We start from the raw sequence: 20,091 nt of genomic DNA on the forward strand, positions 1-20,091 counted from the left end.
TTTGAAATACGTATTACAAATACTTGTATTTAAAATACTGCCCATCCCTGTGCATGATGATCGCTAATTTGGTCGATCACTTGTACACTAGCGTGTTCTGGGTGAGTTGTAAAGACTAAGTCTACTACAGCATCTCCACGAGTTGGAGCGGTAATTATTTGCTTCATATTAAAGTAATTGGCCATATCAAGTAACTCATGGCACTCACTTCTCCTTGCACATTCATCAGGTACAACACAGGCACCCCAGTCAATGCCAGGATAGTTGAAATCTCCGGCCAATATGAGGGGACAGTTAGGGAGTCTGCATTGGATCTCGTCGATAACTTCTGTGAGGCCCTCAACGAAGTCGGCCGGAGAGTTCGGAGGACGGTAGCATACGCCAACTACACATGTCTGAAATTCCAGTTTTATGGTGACCCACAAAATTTCAAACGTGCTGTTAAGGGAGATAACAGAGGATGGGACGCTGTTTCTAATAGCTACTATTACTCCGCCTCCCCTGGCACCGGGTCGATCCTCGCAATAAACAGTGAACAAATGAGAAAAAGACAACTCTGAGTCTGCAATATTTGAGGAAATCCAGGTTTAGGTTCCTAACAGGACATCAACAGAGCATGCATCGATGCAAGTAAGCAGTACATCCTGCTTTGGAAGCAGACTTCGAAAGTTGGCTATAAGAAAGGAGAGAGAACCAATCTTTGTAGCGAAGCATGAACTGGATTTATTTTTTTGTCACGTGCTCAGGTCGCGCAAATTGTGTTTGTCCGTCCCTTCTTGTTTTCTTCCTCAAGTTTAATTATCCCTACCAACCCGCTCATTCTGTCCTTACCTCCCACATTTTTCCTCTTTCGCAGATGCTGGAGAGGAGACTATCTCCTCTCTAGTGTTTGCTCCGCTCTTAACACCTGTCACCAACAATAGTGTCGTGACAGGGGGCCAGGCACGAGCACCTTGGAGCACGGGGAGCAAAAACTTGCTTTGCAATCCGATATATTGCGCTCTTCTTAGGTTTTAATTTGGACAGGTGTGGTCTGTTTCAGCATGCTTTTGTCTAGTCATGTTACGGACCTGGATCCACCACATTGGCTACATTGCCCCCGTATGATGGTGCCACGTCTTGTAGGCAGGCTGATTACCCCTCGTTAAAAAATCTCCTTGAAAACATTTTTGAGAGTACTGGAACAGGGTTGCTAGGTGCTGCGAAGGCGCGGTCTCTTTTGCAGACGGAGCGGACCCTCCAACGAGCTTCATATGCACCTGGAGGTGTGCTACCAGCAGTTTCACAACCTGGAGAAAGAGCGCAAGAAGGTGAGGGTTTCGAACCAAGATGAATGCACTGGAACTGCATTGTTATAGGTTTGTGGGTAATGCTCACCTTATCATGACGTGTCGTCATGAAGTACCGAGGGGCCTTCACGATGCTCGTAGGGGCGTATGTGATGCGTGTGACTAGAGGCCAATGGGGAGTCTCCGAGTTGTTGGGGGCACGTGTTTTGGTCGGTGGGAACGGGAATGTTAGGTAGTCTTTCGGCGTGGATTGCGTTGCTTCCCTTTGATCTCCTTAAAGGTGAAAGGTTTACGAGGCCTCTTGGGTGCACACGGAGTTTGTTGGAACACAGAGTCTCGAAAGGGGGGAACGTAACTGCTCCAACTGAGTTTGAGCCTCTGGGCTCCTAGATGGTATAACCCTTTAATAGAAATGGCCCACGCATGACGTCATCGGTAATAGATTCTTGACCCACCCGAAGCGGCAAACACGTTGTAGCTCGACGAGACTTGTCATCGCCACATGCTAGCGTTGCATTCGTTGTGAGACGCTACAGGATGTGCCGGTGGCGATGCTGATGCTGACGCGAGGTAGGCGGCGCTTCGTAGATCCACTAGCGGCGATGTTTGGGCGCAAAAGGTGCGGGTCTTGGCTGCTAGGTGGTGCTGCTCCAACCCAGTATCTCTGCTTGGAGGGCTGCTCAAGTTTAAGATAATGTTTAAGAAGGGCATTGCAACATATACCCTAAAATACCGGGGGAGCACCCACCCCGCCTTCACTGAAAACTGGACTAATCAATGCATAGACGCTTGTGTCGGGGAATTGGGCGCTTAACGTATAATTTGCAGAATGCAGAAGTCAGAGGTGTTAATAGTGGGCACTTAATGAAGCGGGTGCTACCGCGGTATTTAACGGTAGGTGCATTTCTCGAACTATCGTAATCCTAGCTTTCTTAGAAGTATGTGGTGTACGCCGTATTTTCATATTTTGGGCATAGTTTGTCAGCCTGCAAACTCTACAGGGAGTGTGCAACGCCTGAAGGGGGCCCGGCGATCCAGCTGATGCACACGCCAAACGACCGTTAAGAGCTGCACCTTGGCGCCACTGTCTCGTTGCGCTTCCCGGGCATTATCACTCCACAGCCAATGAGACTGCGGCGTTACATTAGGAGGGCCAAAGAAGGAGTTGGGCAACGAGAAGCACGGAGATGACGAGCCCTGCAGTTCTCACTGACAAAGTAAAAACGCCAGGGCTTATTATGTTCATGCGCCGTATGATTCATTCTTGGGTGTCCATAATGAGTAACACCGAAATGATATCTGATTGGCTGCGGAGTGGTAACGGGAAGAGACTATCAACAGTCATTTGGCGTGCACATCGGTTAGATCGGTGTGCCCTGTTAAGGTGTCACACGCTTCCTATTGTTTAAAGAATGCCCAATGGGGTTTCCCGTCTTTTTCTTATGTTTCAAAGTCCGATGCGCAGAGCCATTTTTTTCATTATTGGAATGCTGTACAGTTCTAGATTGTTTTGAGGCCACTGTTTTTGGCCAAGTTAAGAACCCACTAGAACAGACTTCTCGGGGGGCGGGCGGGGGGCGGGGCGGCATGAGTCACCCCTATGACTTCTTTTTGAGTACTGATTAAAAAACCGATTAACCGGTTAAAAAATTTGATCGCTGTTAAAGCCTTAATTGATTAATCGGAAGGTTAATCAATCAATTGCCCAGCCCTAATATCTAGTGAATAAAAATCTTGATTATTGTGATAGTTTTCCGATGATAGATTAACTAAACAATGTAGGCGTGTTGCTCATAGAAGCTGCCATAATTTCTTTCCCACTTAACTGACAGACCTGAAATTTTGTTATGCACTCTCTAGCATGACCACCAGCCTACCCTGTAAATTTCATTAATTTTAATCTAAGGGTTCAAAAGTTGACCCTCCTAGGGGGTGTGTCCCCTTAACAAATATTTCAGAATAACCAATTTTAAAAAAACCGCCGACGGTTTTCCTATGCCTGCTATGCAAAGATGTTTCAGTTAAATGAAAAACGAATTTCGAAATAGCGAATACTGTAAACAAATAAATTTTCGCGGAAACCTGCAAATCGCCTACAGTTCGCGAAAAATACGTCCCGAGAATTATTCGAGCAATATGTGAATGCTACAGGAGTTACACTCGATTCGCGAAAATTAGAACCCGCGAATAATTTTAAATTTTCAGCTTTGGCCCGATTTGTGAAAATTTGAGCCTGCGAAAATTAAGTCGTTTACAGTATTTTGGCTCAACGAACTTGATCGGTGGACCCAGGATTATTTTTGCAATGAGTTCAACGAAGTTTTGTGCTCTGCAGTTCTGGTGTAGCCGATGCTCGCCTCTGCAGCAGCGGCGTATCATCGCTGGCGTTTACAGCGCCGCTGGGGCAAGGAGGCGGAGCGATAGACAAAAACGTCATTGGTCCCGTTCAGGAAGCGTTTGTCTCTATCAGACGAGCTCACAATCCTTCAGTCAAGGGCAAGTGGACGTTGCGAAGGACTACGGGATTCCACGTCGACATTGTCGACGATAGTGAAGTAAAAGTCGAAGCTCGAAGGAGAAACTGCGTTCCATCCCAACAGGAAACGACTCTGCATGGGATATTTGGAGCCAGTGGAAAATGCCGTTATCCTCACAGTAATAAGCTGTGCTGGAGGAAGTTAGAAAAAACAGACTTTCCAGACAGCTGTGTTACTTCATGCGCTTTAAGAGCGCTGCTCCAAATAAAAATTACAGATCTGTTTTTTTTTGTTTTTTTTTTCAAAATGGGAAAGCAACGTATCTGTTATGCACTTTGTCTATATCGATGTATGTGACTCCATGAATTCGATTTCACACTTTTGACTCGGTGTATGCTGTGCCCTATGCTGTCCCATGTTCTAGCGAATCTATTCAGTGTAGTGAACTTTCAGTTACGTGAACTATTTCCTTGGGTCCCCCGAAGTTTGCTCAAGTGAGAGTTTACTGTATAGGTCACCTGATTGTAGACCTTGTCACTGTTTGGGGAACAGGAGACAAGCTCTGGGACCCACAAAGCTAATTTCTGCTATACTCCGTTTCACCGTACCTTGGCGAAGGCTACGGTCCAAGCGAGCCATTCAGCATGCCAGAGGGACTCCCTAGCTGCGTACAGTGCTGTGGAAGACACGGGCGGGACACAGAAGAATGCCGCTTTTCAGCAAATTTTGAGTGACGGGGCCAAAGCGAGGTCTGGGACACACAAAATTGTGCATGAGTTCCTCCTTCTCCAATGGTGACGCGAAAGCCACCCACGCTCTTGCCCTTTTGATAAGGGCTGTCACGTGCCGTTATTATGGACGATTTTTCTGGGGAACAAAGGCGTCCATATTAACGGGACATTACTGTACTTGATATAAAGGGGGCCGTACAAAACACTGGGGGCAGGCTTTTTAACGCATCTAGGCTATTTTTGGTGGTGCTGAACATTCCCCTTATTAGGAAGGGATGTTCCTCCAAATTCCGGGATCAATTGATATTGGTCTTCACAGAAACGCGCGTGGGTGTTGAGATCGTGACTGTCGCCACGCTTTTGGGCATAGAGAAAGCGGCAAATCTATAATCGACGGAAGCGTTTCTTCGACAGTTTCTCTTATCCCTAAGGACGGCCGCTCATCAGGGTGGAGCAGTTGGCGTATTAAAATGAATCGAGGACGGTGTCTAGGCCGCGTCCTCCCGGCGTTGGTCTGCGTTGACGGGGGCAACCGGTTGTTTCAGGCGGAGGCGGAGCTGGCGCGGCACAACCCGGGCAAGCGGGTGTCGAGCGCAAACAACATTCCCGTGCCCCGGCTGCCCCAGAATCCATCGAGGGTGGACCGCCTCATTGTGGACCAGCTCAGGGAGCATGCCAAGGTACAGCAAAGGATGGAGTGTGCTTACTGAGATGGTGGTTTGTCTGCCCGTCACTACGGCCAAGCGGCAGTCGACGAGGTTGGAAGGGCAGGGAGGAAGGACCTTGAGTTTTCCCCGCCTCCAGGTTCCTACCTTGGACAATGATACGGCGTCTCGTACACCTCGAGTGCGCGGCCAAAGCGCGGCGGAAGGCACAGAGCGTTTGAAGGACGCGCCCCGCCGTTCTCACTCTTTCACTGACTTTAGTTGCACTAACTTGACTCGCATCAATGCCTTTGATTGTGTGGCGGATAAAGGGTGAAGCTGTCGAGCAAGGGGCTGACACGACTCGTCCCAGTGAGGGAACTGTCTGGGACGTTTGGAGGGGATTGGAAGGCCACACTGCCTGTCGTACGTTATTCCCCGTTGAATGGCGGCGACGTGACCATTTTACGGCTTACTGAAATTCCCAAGTTTCATTTTGCCGCCAGTGGTCCGTGCATTGAGCCAGTATTACAATGTGCATCATGTGTGGGCAGTTTCTGGGTGCAAAGGTAGTGATCTGCAAACATTATGCCCACCACGTTTCTGTAGTCTTTAAAATCGCTACATATAGGGTTAAGAAAAAAAGAAACTCTTTCCGGGAAGAAACTGGCACCCACGGCGTACGTCGGGGATTGCAAAAACATACTAATTACAGTAGACTCCCTTTAAGACGAACACAAAGGGACCTTCAAAATTTGTTTGACTTATTAGATGTTCGCCTTAACACAAGTGCCCTAATGATCATGCTGGGCATGTCTAAATTGCTGTTGACCAATAAACACAGAATGAAAAGTCCTACAATGAAGAGATACTTAAAAAGGGACATTTATTTGACTTACCATGCCAAAAGAAGAAAAAATAAATCTCACACACCACTGGTGGGGGAACCGATCCCAGGGTGTCTACCGACGGGGAAACCGGGAATCGTCAGGGAATTTTAAGACACCTGGAAAAGTCAGGGAAATTTCCAAAAAGATTGCCGAGTCAGGGAATTTATCCCATGCTCGCCCACTTATGCTAGAGGCGGCAGGCACAGGCAGGCATAGCCACGAGTGCAGTCAAGTGCGGCGTCGCGACCCCCTAGGCGCGATGCGACCGGTCCAATTTTTTATGCGCTGTGTGAAGCTGGCGGCTCTTCATTCTTTTAGTACACTCTAAAGCCACTAAATAAGCTACACTTTAGAGTAGCAGTGCTAAAGTATGGTGGCTAAAGAGTTACTCACAGTTACTAGTGAAGCAGAGCAGCTGTGGTCATTTTGTTTAGTTTGTGACTCTAGTCAGGTGGTGTTGCTCTAGTACGAGGAGAAACAGTTACTTTAGCAGGTACTAGGTGGTGTGAGTCACCACTCACTCGAAAGAGAACAGCCGTCGTTCATTCATCTACCCTCTGAGAGGCGCGCGCCTAGCGATCCATTCGTTTGTCAGATATGGTGCTTTTGCGCTTCCCCGTAAACGCAACCTGGACGCCTGCACTCTACGAGCTCTGCCACGTGCGTTTGTGGCTTTGGGTTGGGCTCTCTATTGTGTTATTTTCCGGAAGTGGAGATATGTGAAAGTGACTATGTCGCTGTCGCGAAAGTGCTCCTTCAACCTCAACTGGACAAACCCGGACATCAAGTTGGATTCGGCCCATTCCAAATGATCCAAATAGAGCTCACTGCACAATGTGCTGCAAGAAGTTCTCCCTGAGCAACATGGGGAATAGGGTGATTACTACTCATGTTGAGGGTAAGAAACATCAAGCTGCTTTGAAATTTCTGCAAAGCATTTCCCAGGGCCCAATCCTATTTTTCAAAACTGCGGCAAATGCAGTCTCGGGTAAGTTACTTTTAAAAAGTAATTAATTACAGTTACAGTTACTTTCAGAAAAAAGTAGCGAAGTTACCGTTACAGTTACCGGAACAAAAGAGTAACTCGTTACAGTTACAGTTACTTTCAGAAAGTAACGACGTTATTTTTCCGTTACTTTTCTATGACGCAAAAAATTGGGAAAAACTAGAAAACGCCCCTCACCAAGTTTCTTTGCGGGAAATTAAAAAGTGTGCTTTTTACTTCATATTGTGACTTAGTAGCAGCTGCTTCTCGAAATTGGTGTGTGAAAGCTTCCCTCGTTTAATGGCGAACACATGTCTGCCCTTGCTGAACAGGCGCCCAACTGGCGCCCTGGAAGGAATTGCATGGAGGCAAACGCGCACCCAATAGAAATGCCCTATCTTTGGTAGCACTAGCACACAGGGGCGGATTGGATTCAAGGGGGGGGGGGGGGGGGGCGACTGGGGCGGCCCCCCCCCCCTTCCTAAACAAAGTCAACCCCCCCCCCCCTCCCCTTCCCCCTTCTCGGAGGGCAATTTAACATGGGTGGACCACCCTGTGCACACGAAAGAATGGGAGAATAGTATCCTTGCAAATTTTCCGCCCCTCCCCCCCCCCCCCCAAAAAAAAAGGAGTTCTGGATCAGCCCCTGCTAGCACATTGCTGGCTCGTTGACGGTTGCGCTGGGTTCATAGAGTCCCTGGACATATTTCAGTTCGTACCTGGCAAGCCAGAAGCAAAGCCCGTGCAAACAGCAGTAAATTTTGCCTCAACTGTTGACACCACGCAGGTGTAGTGGCGCAAAATCAAAATACGAAACATGCACGTTGCGGAGTAGTGGCGCTAATCAAAGTACCAAATATGCGCAGTGCCCTCTGCGTGTATAGTTATTCACGGTTGATTCATCCGATTAAAAAGCGTTTGTGCAAGAAAAAGCACATCGCAACATAGGCAGTACTTCAGATACTAAGATGTAAGTGTTCAGTCAAAAATGTAGTTATATTTACGCACGCGCTTGTACAGTACAAGCGCGTGCGTAAAGATAACTACATTTTTTTTTCATCAAATTTACACGTGGCTACATTCAGGATATGACTTGCGAGAAAGAGCACGTATTCACAAGTTTGTGCAAAGCCAACTTGACACTCGAAATATCGGACCAGACAATTTGGAAAGTGAAAGGAATAGCTAGATTGTACTCATTCAATTATATATTATTCATAAAAATCTGGAAAGTAATGACAAAAGTAATGTCATTACTTTCATCGTTACCTTAGAAAAAAGTAATAGAACTACAGTGACAAATTACATTTTTAAAAAGTAACTCGTTACAGTTACAAGTTACCAAAAAAGTAACAAAATTCCAGTAACGCGTTACTACACAAGACTGGACAAATGCGGACTTGCCTTCCGCAACAGCAACAGGTGCTTTTTGTCCGGAGGTAGCAATATTGCTTGTAGGGCTCCGGCAATGCGTCTAACTACTGCCACGGAATCTCTTAGCCCCTCTGTGAAGACGTGGGTGGTGGCTTTTTTTTTTATTGAAGAAGGAAGTCACAAAGGCCGGGGATCATGTGGTGCTTGAACACTATAACTACTCATGGGTCTTTCCGTTCAGCGGCAGCGTCTGCCTCGCTGTTTCCGTTGATGTTCCCCATGTGTGAGACCGCCAGAAAAATGCAGCTTGGAAAAGACAAAGTGGGAAGTTGCTAGCAAGCCTCTCTAGCGTGCAATATCTGGTAGTTGCTTTTGATGAGTCACTGAACAAAGTAACTGAAAGAGAACAAATGGATGTACTCATCAGGTACTGAAACCAAACTCCCTGAAACAGTAAACCCGGGTCAATGCTGTATTCTAAACATCTTCCAAAGTTTGTTTATCTAACTTTAATAAAATATATTACGTTGTGAATAGTGTCTATCTATCATATATTGTGTTTTGGTGTCGGTAGTTGTGGGTCAGGGAATTCAATTAAAATAGTCAGGGAAAACCTGGAAAAGTGAGGAATTTTAGAAAAACAATTTGGTAGACACCCTGGATCCATTCGGTGATTTTTGAGTGCCTCCTTCTCTGTGCAAATTGGTGTCTAGCGATGAAAGACGACATGTGGCCCGTGTTCCTGATAAAACACGGGCCACATGTCATAATTGAACTTTAATCGCTCTCATCACGTCCATCAGACTCCTTGTCCGACGCCTCCTCCCAAAGGCAGTCATCTTCAGTGCCGTCGAGCGCATTTGAAATCCCACACTTCTTGAAAGAGCGAACGTCGAGCGTGCGCCGACGCAGTGAAAACCTGGCGCGGCGCATAAAGCGAGCAACCCAATGTCGGCTCGCCAATGTTCTCATGCAGCAGCTCGATGTTTACGGCGAGGTGCCGTTCATGCTGCTTTTTTACAAAGTCACTGAGACTTGCCTGGATGTCGGCGAACAGGCCATTCTTTGGGCCTCTAGAGCTTCTTCTCGTGCCGTTGCACGCGAACAGAGCTTGCTTGTGTCGTCTCAATACGCAGATGCTGCCCTCATTTACGGGGAATTGTCGTCCGGCAGCACTGTTACTGATGTCTTCCGCAACCGAAAGAACTTTTCTTTTGTAGGCGACCGATGATTGTCTTCGCGCCGACGCCATTGCCGAGCCTGACTGTGTACGAATGGTGGCGCTTCGGACATTGCGATTTTAATGATGATGATAACTGTTTTGAGCGCCATATTTCTTTGAAGCCGAAACTACGTCAAACAGCGTTAGATCGTGCCTCATTGAAGCTGAAAATTTGGAAAAACCTCGTATTATACGCGGGTTTTAACGGTACATCTGACATACACCTCAGCCGGTGCAATGCGCGGCGTCGCTGTCGGTGCAGTGGCATTGCGAAGGGGACCTATGGAAGTTCGAGTTAACCCAAATGTGCACGCAAAGCAGTTTGTGTTAAACGATTTCTTTTTGCATTGCATCTATGGGAAACCAACCAAATGTTCTTACTTTGTTCAGCATATCCGAGAATTCCGCTTAAGCGAGTTTGCCTTAACGGGAGTCTACCGTAGTCGAATAATTAACTACAATTTGCTGATTGCTTTTTTTAGTTACGTACGGTTTCATTTAAAAACTTTCTAAGTATCACCAGAAACCACTTAATCGGCTAATTCTGGAAAGATATAAGGTAGGTACAGCATCTTATGACGTTTCAAAAAACATTCAATGTGGACGCATTTCTAGGTTTCTTATCGGAGCGCATCTTTGGCCAGTGCTCCTGCCCCCAAGTGGCTGAGGCCCTCCCCCGCAGGATTGAAGGATGTGTGGCTTATGTGCGTTGCCTTCGCAAATGTGCAATTGCAAAGCGTGTTGAATCGCAGAGCTTTGCTTAATTTGATACATTTTGGATTGTATTATATGCTGTAGTATAGTTTGCTTTGCCCTCCTCTCCAATACGCCCTGTGCGAGGAAACTGGGGGGCAAAGGGGAAAAACCCGAGCAATTGGGGAATTGTCCAAGTCTTTAAAATTTTGGTTAGAGGGGAGCTGACCCCCCCCCCCCCCAAAATTTTTTAAAATCTTTTGCCGGGCAGTTTATTATGGTACCGTGTCGGAAGACTACCCAATCAATATTTTGCTATAGCGTCGCATATATTTTTAATAAAGTAAAAAAACGCAACTGCTCGAAACCGAAACTGGACAGGGGAGGAAGAAGAAATAAATATAGAGAAAAAAGTTACTAAAAGTCATGTGGCTGCTCAACTTTTTTTTTTTAATCGACGTATTTACAGCTTTTTAGAAGCCACAAAAAATGGGTATCATATTTATTGTCTAGTATTTTTCTTATTGAGTGTGTTCCTTCAGTGACCCACGGCATTGATTATCTTTGGTGGTTGTGTCTCAACCTTAGAAAACGGCACGTGACCACGGAGAAGAGAGTGAACGCGACTCCAACCGGCCAGTTCTCAATTGGAAGTTTTCGGGCAGAAAGAAAATGAATTTCGAGCTGCAAATTGGGTTCTGGGTAGTTGGGCCAGCCGGGTGCAGCCGTAGCTTCCACCATGGTACGGCGAAACTAGCGCCGCTAGGCGCTGCGGCAGTCTCGCGAACTAGGTCTGGGTTGTAAACTACTTGCAGATGGCTCCACGGCGCCACTAAAGCGAACAGCTATCATCATCATCAACGTGCTCACCTTTCTCTTTATCCTCTCCCCTTCCCTCCTGTCTTTTTTTTTTTTTCTCTTTTTTCGACCATTCTTTTTGTTTTTTTATGTATGCGTGTGTTTCACCGTAGGAAACAGCGCGAAAATCAGACGAGGACGAAGAAGAAACACACGGGACGAGCGCTCGTCCCGTGTGTTTTTTCTTCGTCCTCGTTTGTTTTTCGCGCTGTTTCCTACGATGAATTTCCACCAACTCGCCCAACTATCCATTCTTCGGCGTGTGTTTATCGCGCGTGCGTGTACGATGATGGGTGGAGATGCGTGTTGAGATTTGGCGTGCGGCGCGCGCTCGTGCGTCTGTGTTAAAGCATTGCTTTTTCACACTGTAAACACAGACGTCGCTTGATACGGACATCTGTGCTTGCTGTTTTTTTATCGATGCCTAACAACAAGCACGCGTACACTGCACACAACCTCGCCAAGGAAACGTCACAAAACCGGAAGATTGAATAAGACGCGTTTTATTTGAAGTCATTTCACGTTCTAAAAATGCCTAGCTATTTACAGAATTGAGAGAAAGTTTACAGGAATACATAAACAATGAATAAGTCAGCTTTATGGCGAGATCAAGAGCATAGATATACAAACACGTAACATGTGACATCATATAGACATAATTGCGTTCACTGGCATCTTGCCATCTTCCAATTAGCATTTACACATTTTACATATTTACTTTATTACTACATACGTCTTAAACAAGCAGTTTTCACAAATAGCACATCTCATTTATTTAAGCTCTTACCCATGACATTCAATAAAATATTTACAAGAAATTATAAATTACTTTTATACCCCATAATGCCGTACTAGTCATCACACAAAAACGCAGACTAAAACTCCAGTGCACAGCATTCAAATTCTTTTTTACACAATGTATGAGCAACCTTAAAAGGACAATATACAATATGCAGGGAAGTATTGACAGGATTTTAAGTAACGAATATATGCACCAAGTTGCCACACAGCCAATAAAAAAAAAACTCACACCTCGAGCAAGAAGCAAACAAGCCGTTCGCCGCAGAGACCACGTTCGCGGAGTTTGCTCAACGGCAGCAACCTGAACTTTGGGCAATTTGCATAGCAGATCCATTTACTGGCTCTATTTAAAAAAGTAAGCGGAAAAGAATAAAAATAGCGCGCATAACTTAACGCGTTCACTTCTTTCAGTATCGCGCGTACGAAGTTTGTAGGCTCACCTGTCGTCCGTCGCAAAACGAAAAAAAAAACTGCAGTCAGCGGATTTTGTTGTATGCTGGCACCACTTTGCTGCACAGTAATATCCATAGACAGCAGCAATCCCGCCGAACTGGAAGCTGAAAGAACCATCTAACGCGCAGACCCCCACCACCGAAGGTTTCGGTTGCGCTCGAGCGTTTCGCGCCCGCAGCACGTCACTCGCCCGACTCACCTGCACGCGCTTTGAAAGATCAAACAAAAATGACGGTCGATAACGGATCTCTCCCTGAACGCCCATGATTGGCTAAAAGCGCGCAGACTGATATTATATGGTGGTGAAGATAACCTATGCGACACGACGCTCAAAACTGCGGCGGTAAGACTGAGAACCACGTCTGGGTTGGAACGAATGAATGGATGTACGAAGACTTGTGGATAGACGTACGGAAGCTTCATTTGGCGCCACACTTTGGCCACCCGTGGAACCTCAGAGCTGCATACGGCTGGTTGGGCTCTCATGTGTCATGTACAAATCAAAACGTCAGTGAGCATAAATACCCTATCAGTGTCCCTTTAATGAATGATGTTAATCATTCGTATTCATTCTAATATATAAAAAATATATTATGGGCTTGGGCCGTACTTAGACTTGGAAAACCGGTCGGGCTGGGCTCGGGTCTTCTCGGGCCGGTCCTAGAAATTGAGGCCCTTTTTCTGGTCTGTGCCACTGGGTTGGAACGGAGGTCCTTCTCATCTTGGCATTGGGGAGGGTGCAATTTGCTCATCACTAGTCACAAGCAGTTTGTTCCCTCAAATCATTTCTGCTTCTAGGGCAGCATTTCCCAAACTTTGCGTCGCTGAGGGGCCCTCTTACTATGATTGGGGTCATTTGCAAAGTCTCATTGATTAAGTTGCAAGTTTCCAATTTGACTATAAATCGCATAAATTGTCTTTATAATCTTGCAAATGATCCCTGACAAAGCAGTCTCGCTGCAGAAAGCAAAAGTGGCAACATTTCACTCTCCGCACAGTGACAACACAATGACGAGAATGAGTGCTTTCTCCGAGAAAACCCGCGGTAAAAATGGGCTCGCAACTAGAAGCCATTGAGAACACACTGGGACACGTGAGAACTCTTTTATTGCTTGGCTCATTTAGTCCAGGGGCCGGCAACCTAGGGCAGTTTCATGTGGCCCCCTCTGCGACTTCCTCATACACTCCAGGACCAGACGGCAGCCATACTTGGGAAGAGAACATCTCCACTTCCTTTTGGTCTCTTCTTTGCCCGCTTTCCCCGCTCTTTGGCGACTCGTCGTCCAGCCCCTTTTGTGTCGGCCTTTGAGAAACACTTTTCTAGGGTACAAGATAATACGGCTCCCTTTGCTGCGGGCCAACCACTGTTTCCCTGGAACTGAACCCGAGAGCAGCATCAGGGGAGTATCCCCCGTATCTTTCGCGTCGAAACATTTAATAGACGTGCAAGCAAACTATCTTGAAACCCTAGCTTGAGCCTAATTCGCCAAATATAGAGCTAAAGAAAAAAGAGTCGTTTGCACCACATTCAGTGGAACCTTGATGCAACGAAGTCACTGGAACTTGCTAATGATTTTGTTACATTGGGAACTTCGTAAAATCAAGGAAAGGAGACTGCATAGGCTGCGCGGGGCATCCAAATTTGTGTGTAAGTCAGAAAATTTGTAAAACAGAGTTACGTTGAATTGAGGTTCAATTGTAGTATATTTGGAGGAAGCTATTAGTGTGTCGGTGAGCCGCGAATAGCCAGACCTTCGCACATTTGGTGGCGTCACATGAGACTTATCCGGTGGTGTGGCTCTTGACCAGACCTGACTGTCTAGTCCAGTCTCCACGAGACCGGTACTGGCAACACTAACACGGCCAAGACTGTGCTTGTTCTACACCGCAAAGAGCAGTTACGGGTTGGGTGCCTGCAATGCGTCTCCAACGGGCACATTTACCGCACCCTTAAACCCACTCGACGAGGTCGTACGAGCGCTGTCGCCAGCCACAATCCAGGCGGCGTGGCAGCAGCAGATGTGGGGCGACGCCCGTTCCACCGCGGGTCGCTCTCGACAGTCCACAGAAGCTCGAGCAGTCCGACGCTCGCATTCGCTCAAACTCTTTGCGGGGACGCCTATGCCAAGCCGTCGGGAGCACGACGTCCGACAGCGTGACACGCCGACTCTCGCGACGTCATTTGTTGCCGCTTTGAAACTATTTTGGACGTATGGGCGGGATAGGGCGCTAAGCGTGCCGGCCGGAGACGTAATGCAAACCTTGCCGTACCGTACAATCTTGAATGGGGTCTGCCCCATAGACTGGGCAAGGGAGGAGATTGATGAGGGGTGACTGTCCCAGGTGATCACGCTGGTGGCCAAGATGGAGCAGCTGCGAGGCTGCCAGGTGCACCCGGAGGTGGGGCGTGGCCTGGAGCTCTGGCTGGAGGCCCTGCGGGGGGTGCAGGGGGCCCGGAGGGACGAGGTGCTCCACGCCGCCCACCGCCAGCGCCTGGGGGCCACCCGCCTGCAGGAGGACAGGGGTGGGTGCCCCCAAAGAACCCTCTTAGATGTTGACGAGCTCCACGAAAGCTTGTCCATATGCTACCCGCCGCTGCGGAGGCGGCTAGCTTTCCTCGGGGCACCGTCAGAAATGCCTTGGTGGGCGGCAAAGAAAGACCGTTTTTGAACGACACTCTTTTTGCGCAGACTTGGCGTTTAACATAAACGATAGAATCACTTTTCACCGTGGGCACTGCACATCCGACGTTCCGCCAGTTCTATCCTTAGGGTGGGCTTAGCGAGCGCCACCGGCCATTGACCAGACGCACCGCGAAAAGGCCTCGGGCGTTCTGGGAAGCTCGTTGACTAAAGTCGGTTACAAGTCAAGAAGGTAGCGGCAAATGCCCCTCAAAGGGAATCTTGTATTCCTCTGCCACCAATCGCGTCTCGTTGTTTTCGTGACCTCACGACCTGCCCGAACCAATCTTGTTTTGGCAAATGAATATTTCCAACATGGCTGCCGGGCAGATTTTCTACGACTCCAGTATTTTGCAGCAATTATTCTGTTTTTTAATGCGGTTTTTCACTTACCCGAGCATACGTCGCTAAATCGTAACCGCGTCCACTTTTATTCACAATAGGTTTTGCGCGACAGCGTGAGAATCCAGCGATAGCATTGCATAGAAAATTTTGATGCGGGAGTAAGGCCTAGCATCAAACATACGTTGAACGCCGTCTGCTTCTCTGCCTCAGGTTGTGCCTCAACATCGTGACTGCCATCGGATTTTTTTTGCAGTGGTGTCCGTGGAGCGACTTTAAAATGCAGCGGTCACCAAACTCTTCTTTATGAGTGTACAGTATAGACCACTTACAACGTAACCGCTTATAGTGCAGAACCAGGTATAACGCGGCTTTTTTAAACCGCCGGTTCGCCACCCATAGAACTCCATGTAATCACATACCGCTTAAAATGCAGGCGCGCGAAGGGAAATACCGGTTATAGTGCAGTTTCTGGAACAGCCCGCCGACCGCGCCGACCAACTAGCGCAGCGAGCACGCTTCCCTGTGCGACACTCGCGGGGCAAGGAAATTGCTCGAAGAAGCGGGGAGAAGCGAAGAAAGAGGCTTCAGTTGCCATAGCGACGGAGGGACGCACGCACATGTCGTTTACATGCGTGCGTCCCTCCGCTGCGTTGGAGACAACCGCAACGACAGACCAATCGCAGGTCGAGGAGAAGTGTTCGCACGCGTTGCATGCCGGTCGCGGGCCGGCTTCTTCTATCCGCAAACATGGCGTCGGTTGTGATTGTCGACGTAGACGGCGTGGTGAAAGCTCATCGTTCCGCGTAAAAGCGCTATCCTTGACTGTGAATTTTCGTTGTGTGTCACTATGATAACCCAGCACGTACTACGTAGAAGGGAAAATCCACCTACTCGTGCGGCGATGTTGTGGCGGCACTCTCAAGACGGCAGAAACGCCCGTGTCGTCGTGTTTGTTTACTTCGATTACAGTGATGCTTTCTAAGCATTTGTGTTTTCGAACATCGCCCGGATTTCTTATTTGGAGCATTTCATGCTTGTGCTAAAGTTGAAGGTATTACTGGCGCGTACCGTATAAAGGATGCGAATTTTCACGCGTTTTCATCTCCGGAGAAAAGTGATTAGGGTTAGCAATCCTGAACGCTCGCAACGTCCGTCCGCTACCCGCGACGCCGTTAAAAGGCTGCGCCAGGCAAGAGTCGCTCATTTCTTTAAAAATGTGTGACACACTTGAGAGAGAAGTGTACTAGTCTGGTGAAATAAAGACTTTCCTCAAACTAAGCTTTATTTTTCATATAACATAAAATAAATTATTTTACAAAGGTAAGTTGTTTTATGGCATGTATTTTGGCCTGAAAAATTTATGTTTTGGTTATAACGCGGTACCGCTTATAGTGCGGATTTTTGCGACTCCCGCGACATACGTTATATGCGGTCTACACTGTACTGGGCTGTGCGGGAGGAGCATAAGTGAACCGCGAACACAGTAAGTGCCTTCACCCGATTTTGACCGTATCTCTGCTGGGGTTAATAAATAGTCTGTCTACTGAAATGATGCCTTCGAAGCAGTATGTATTCATCTGTGAAACGTGGCGTCCTTGTCAAGTTTCCGCGTCGCAGTCAGCTGCACGGTAATCTATGACTGCGATAGTAGCCGCGAGTGCACCCTTGTTCGCAACAATGAGCTGTTACATACATGTGGCATACAAATGATAAAGCCAGTGATGCGCATGTTACAAACATTTAATCGATATTGTTTTGGACGTTAAGAAGCTGATGTCTTCTTTTGGAAAAAATACCAGAGAATTTGAGGGAAGCAGATTTGGTTCCCTCAAGTGCTTCCGAACATTCTGCTTGCTCTCAGAGGCCCTGTCAGTCGTATGTTTATGCTTCGAAACTCGGGTACGTGACGCGTGTGCCTCCACTCGTGTCGCGTCGCAGCCTGAGGTATTGCCGGTAAACACGCACCAACTTGTACAATTTACTTTAGAAGGAAAATGTGTCCACAATATTGGATCGCAGCATTGGTTTAATAATTTGTAAAAGATGAAAAGTATGTCAATAAAAATTGACTGCAAGGGCAGTTTCTCGCTTCATGAATTGTGGCTTTCTTATATGCGAAATATTTGTTTAAATCAAAAATTGAAAACATACCGAATACTCAGATGTCCTGATCTTGGTCCGAATGCAGGTGGCAGAATGATTTGTCTTTATAACAATAAAATCAACAATGTTTGAATCAAGCAACAGCTCAAACCGCCTAATTACATTTCTGATGTATGTTTATCTTTGCTTTATACAAGGCCGTAGCTGCGAACGAGCTCTTCAGAGTCTATCATCTTTCTGATCTACCTTGGCAAAGACAGACTCGTGTAAAAAACATATTGAGCTTCTTGGAGGCAACTTTGCAGTTCTCATTGTCAGAGCCTCTATGGAACCATCGGAAAGAAGGGTCCCTGTCGTTTCATCGACACGTTTCATCAACTTTTTAGGACTCGTTTCATCGACACTGATTGTTTCATTGATACTGCCACACCGTGCTGTGAAGTTTCATCGGCACACAAATTGCACGCTGTAGGAACATTTTGTTGTGCATTTATCACTGGGGCACGTGTTGAGGCTGCGGTCCCACGGCGGCCGGCCATGACATATGACGCTTTCCGCACGTTTTCGAAATGCGATTGTGGCGTGTTCAAGCTTTCTAAATTTATGTGTTTTATCACATCTTGTCCTGTACAACATTATCTTTCCTCTGATGTAGGATTTGTTTTCCTTGTGCAAAACGCTAATTCAGTGGGCACCCGCGAACATTGGCCTTTTTGGCAAAACATGGTTTCGTAGTACAGTGGTACAGGGTGCACAATTGGAGCAATTTATTTAAAATTTTAGAATGTTATAGAAGAAGAGTGCGTTCCTTGTCATTAGAGGCCCTTTTTTCGTTTTTCATTTTATTTTGATAGATATTTACTTTAAAAAATGTACCTCGCGGAAGCACATTCAGTCGCGGATTTTTGGCCGCCTACTCGGTCATTTTATTTGAAACTTTTTACATGTGTTTGCAACTATGGTAGAAAGAGCTACGCTAAATTTCATTGTAATATGGCCTAAACTTTTTTCGGAATGCTCATGTGAAAAGTGACAAAAACAGTTTTTTTTGGCAAACTTCATTTGGTAGTACAGTGGTACAGCGCATAGGGATTGGCACATTTGAATAAAATTGTAGACCTGCAAAGAAAAACATATTCTGCTTTGTCATTAGAGGCCCTTTTTCTTAATTTCATTTTTGAGTTTCCATAAAAAAAGTTTGAATATAGGCGAACTCACGAATTTGTTGATAGTCAAAACCGAGTATTTTGACCCTTTTTGGCAGACATTTAGGTCGATATTTTTAGTATTAAATGGAGATTACTGTTCCAGGTCCTGGTTATTAGCCCACATTTTCACTAATCGAGCCTATTTATTAAAAAAAATCATAAAACATACAGAAAACACAAATTGGATGTCTGGTTGCGCCCCCTATGTGGCGGTGGCTGAAATGTGACTACGCGAGGTTCAGGAAACTGCCGAGGATGGCGCTGATTCCAGCTGTGGTTGCCAGCTTCGGAAACTGGTTGTACACTTGGCTTCTTCCGTTTCTTGCAAAATAACGTGCTGGAAAACTTGGTCGAAACTCGTGAGGTCCTTTATAACACGGTACTTTCTGCTAATATAGCTTTTAGGAAGAATTTCAGTCGCTTTCATATTGTCAGACGATTTTTTTTTTTTATGCAAGGCTCCACCGGTTCAGTTTGCTGAATAAATTGTTCACGCAATCGATATCGAAGTTTCAAATTACCGAAATGCCAAAATCGCCAGTTCCGCGTAGATACGCAGCGTGAAGCACGTGCTTCTGGTGCGTGTGCACGTACGTGTTTGCTGCGTGGTTCTTCGGTTGCTGCGAGTTTTCGCGTATTTATTGTGCACTGCTTACCTCCGTCTGCGCACGCCTCTCATCCTTGTAACTACCCCTGCTCTGTTTGCCTAGAGTGAAGTTTGTGTCTGTCTTTTCGTTCGCTGACTAAGCTCGTGTCGGTGTCCTTCCTACTGGCTGCTGTTCGTGTTTGCGTACCGTGTGTGTCGCTTTGATTACTAGGTCCCCTGCTTATGGGGTGGAGCAAGCGGTGGGCGTCGCGCCAGGGGTGGGTCGTGATTGGGGAAACAGCTTAGCAGCCGACGCCGACTTCGGCGCGTTTCTTCTGCGCACGCGCGTACTGTCATTGATATCGCTACTTCGCGCCGTGACGATGCGCTGATCTACAGGCCGGTCGGCGCTCGCGTGATATTGTTGAAAATTCTCGAGCGTGTATTTACGTTTCGAAAGCCATAATAGAATTAAAGTGACTATTTGGCCGGCAGCCGGCATACCGTGGCTCTGAAAACAAATTGCGAGGAGTGTCTTCCCATTCGGGTGCGCGCAGTCCGTGCTTCTGGCCGCCCCGGCCGCCCAAATGCGTTTTTCTGTTGCTTGTTTTGTTTTCAGTAAACAGACAATAGATTCCTGCTGATATTCTCTTTTATAATCTTCACTCTTAACAACTCTTTAGTGTTGGAAGGAACTCCGTCAAATTTGACGATAATGCATGTGTAAGTACAACTGGAACCTCATAGTTGC

General features: G+C 46.9%; 1 protein-coding gene across 2 annotated transcripts in view; it reads left to right on the forward strand.

Annotated features, from left to right (window-relative positions):
- LOC8033044 overlaps window positions 1-20,091 on the forward strand; it is a 57,139-nt gene that overhangs the window by 21,677 nt on the left and 15,371 nt on the right. For both annotated transcript variants that reach the window (XM_029992228.4, XM_042288380.1), the window contains exons 8-10: window positions 1,226-1,310; window positions 5,043-5,177; window positions 14,761-14,941. In XM_029992228.4, the coding sequence (XP_029848088.3) occupies window positions 1,226-1,310; window positions 5,043-5,177; window positions 14,761-14,941 (401 nt within the window). The remainder of the gene's footprint in view (window positions 1-1,225; window positions 1,311-5,042; window positions 5,178-14,760; window positions 14,942-20,091) is intronic.

This window comes from Ixodes scapularis, unplaced genomic scaffold (assembly GCF_016920785.2).
Source record: "Ixodes scapularis isolate PalLabHiFi unplaced genomic scaffold, ASM1692078v2 ptg002543l_1__unscaffolded, whole genome shotgun sequence".
Classification (NCBI taxonomy): domain Eukaryota; kingdom Metazoa; phylum Arthropoda; class Arachnida; order Ixodida; family Ixodidae; genus Ixodes; species Ixodes scapularis.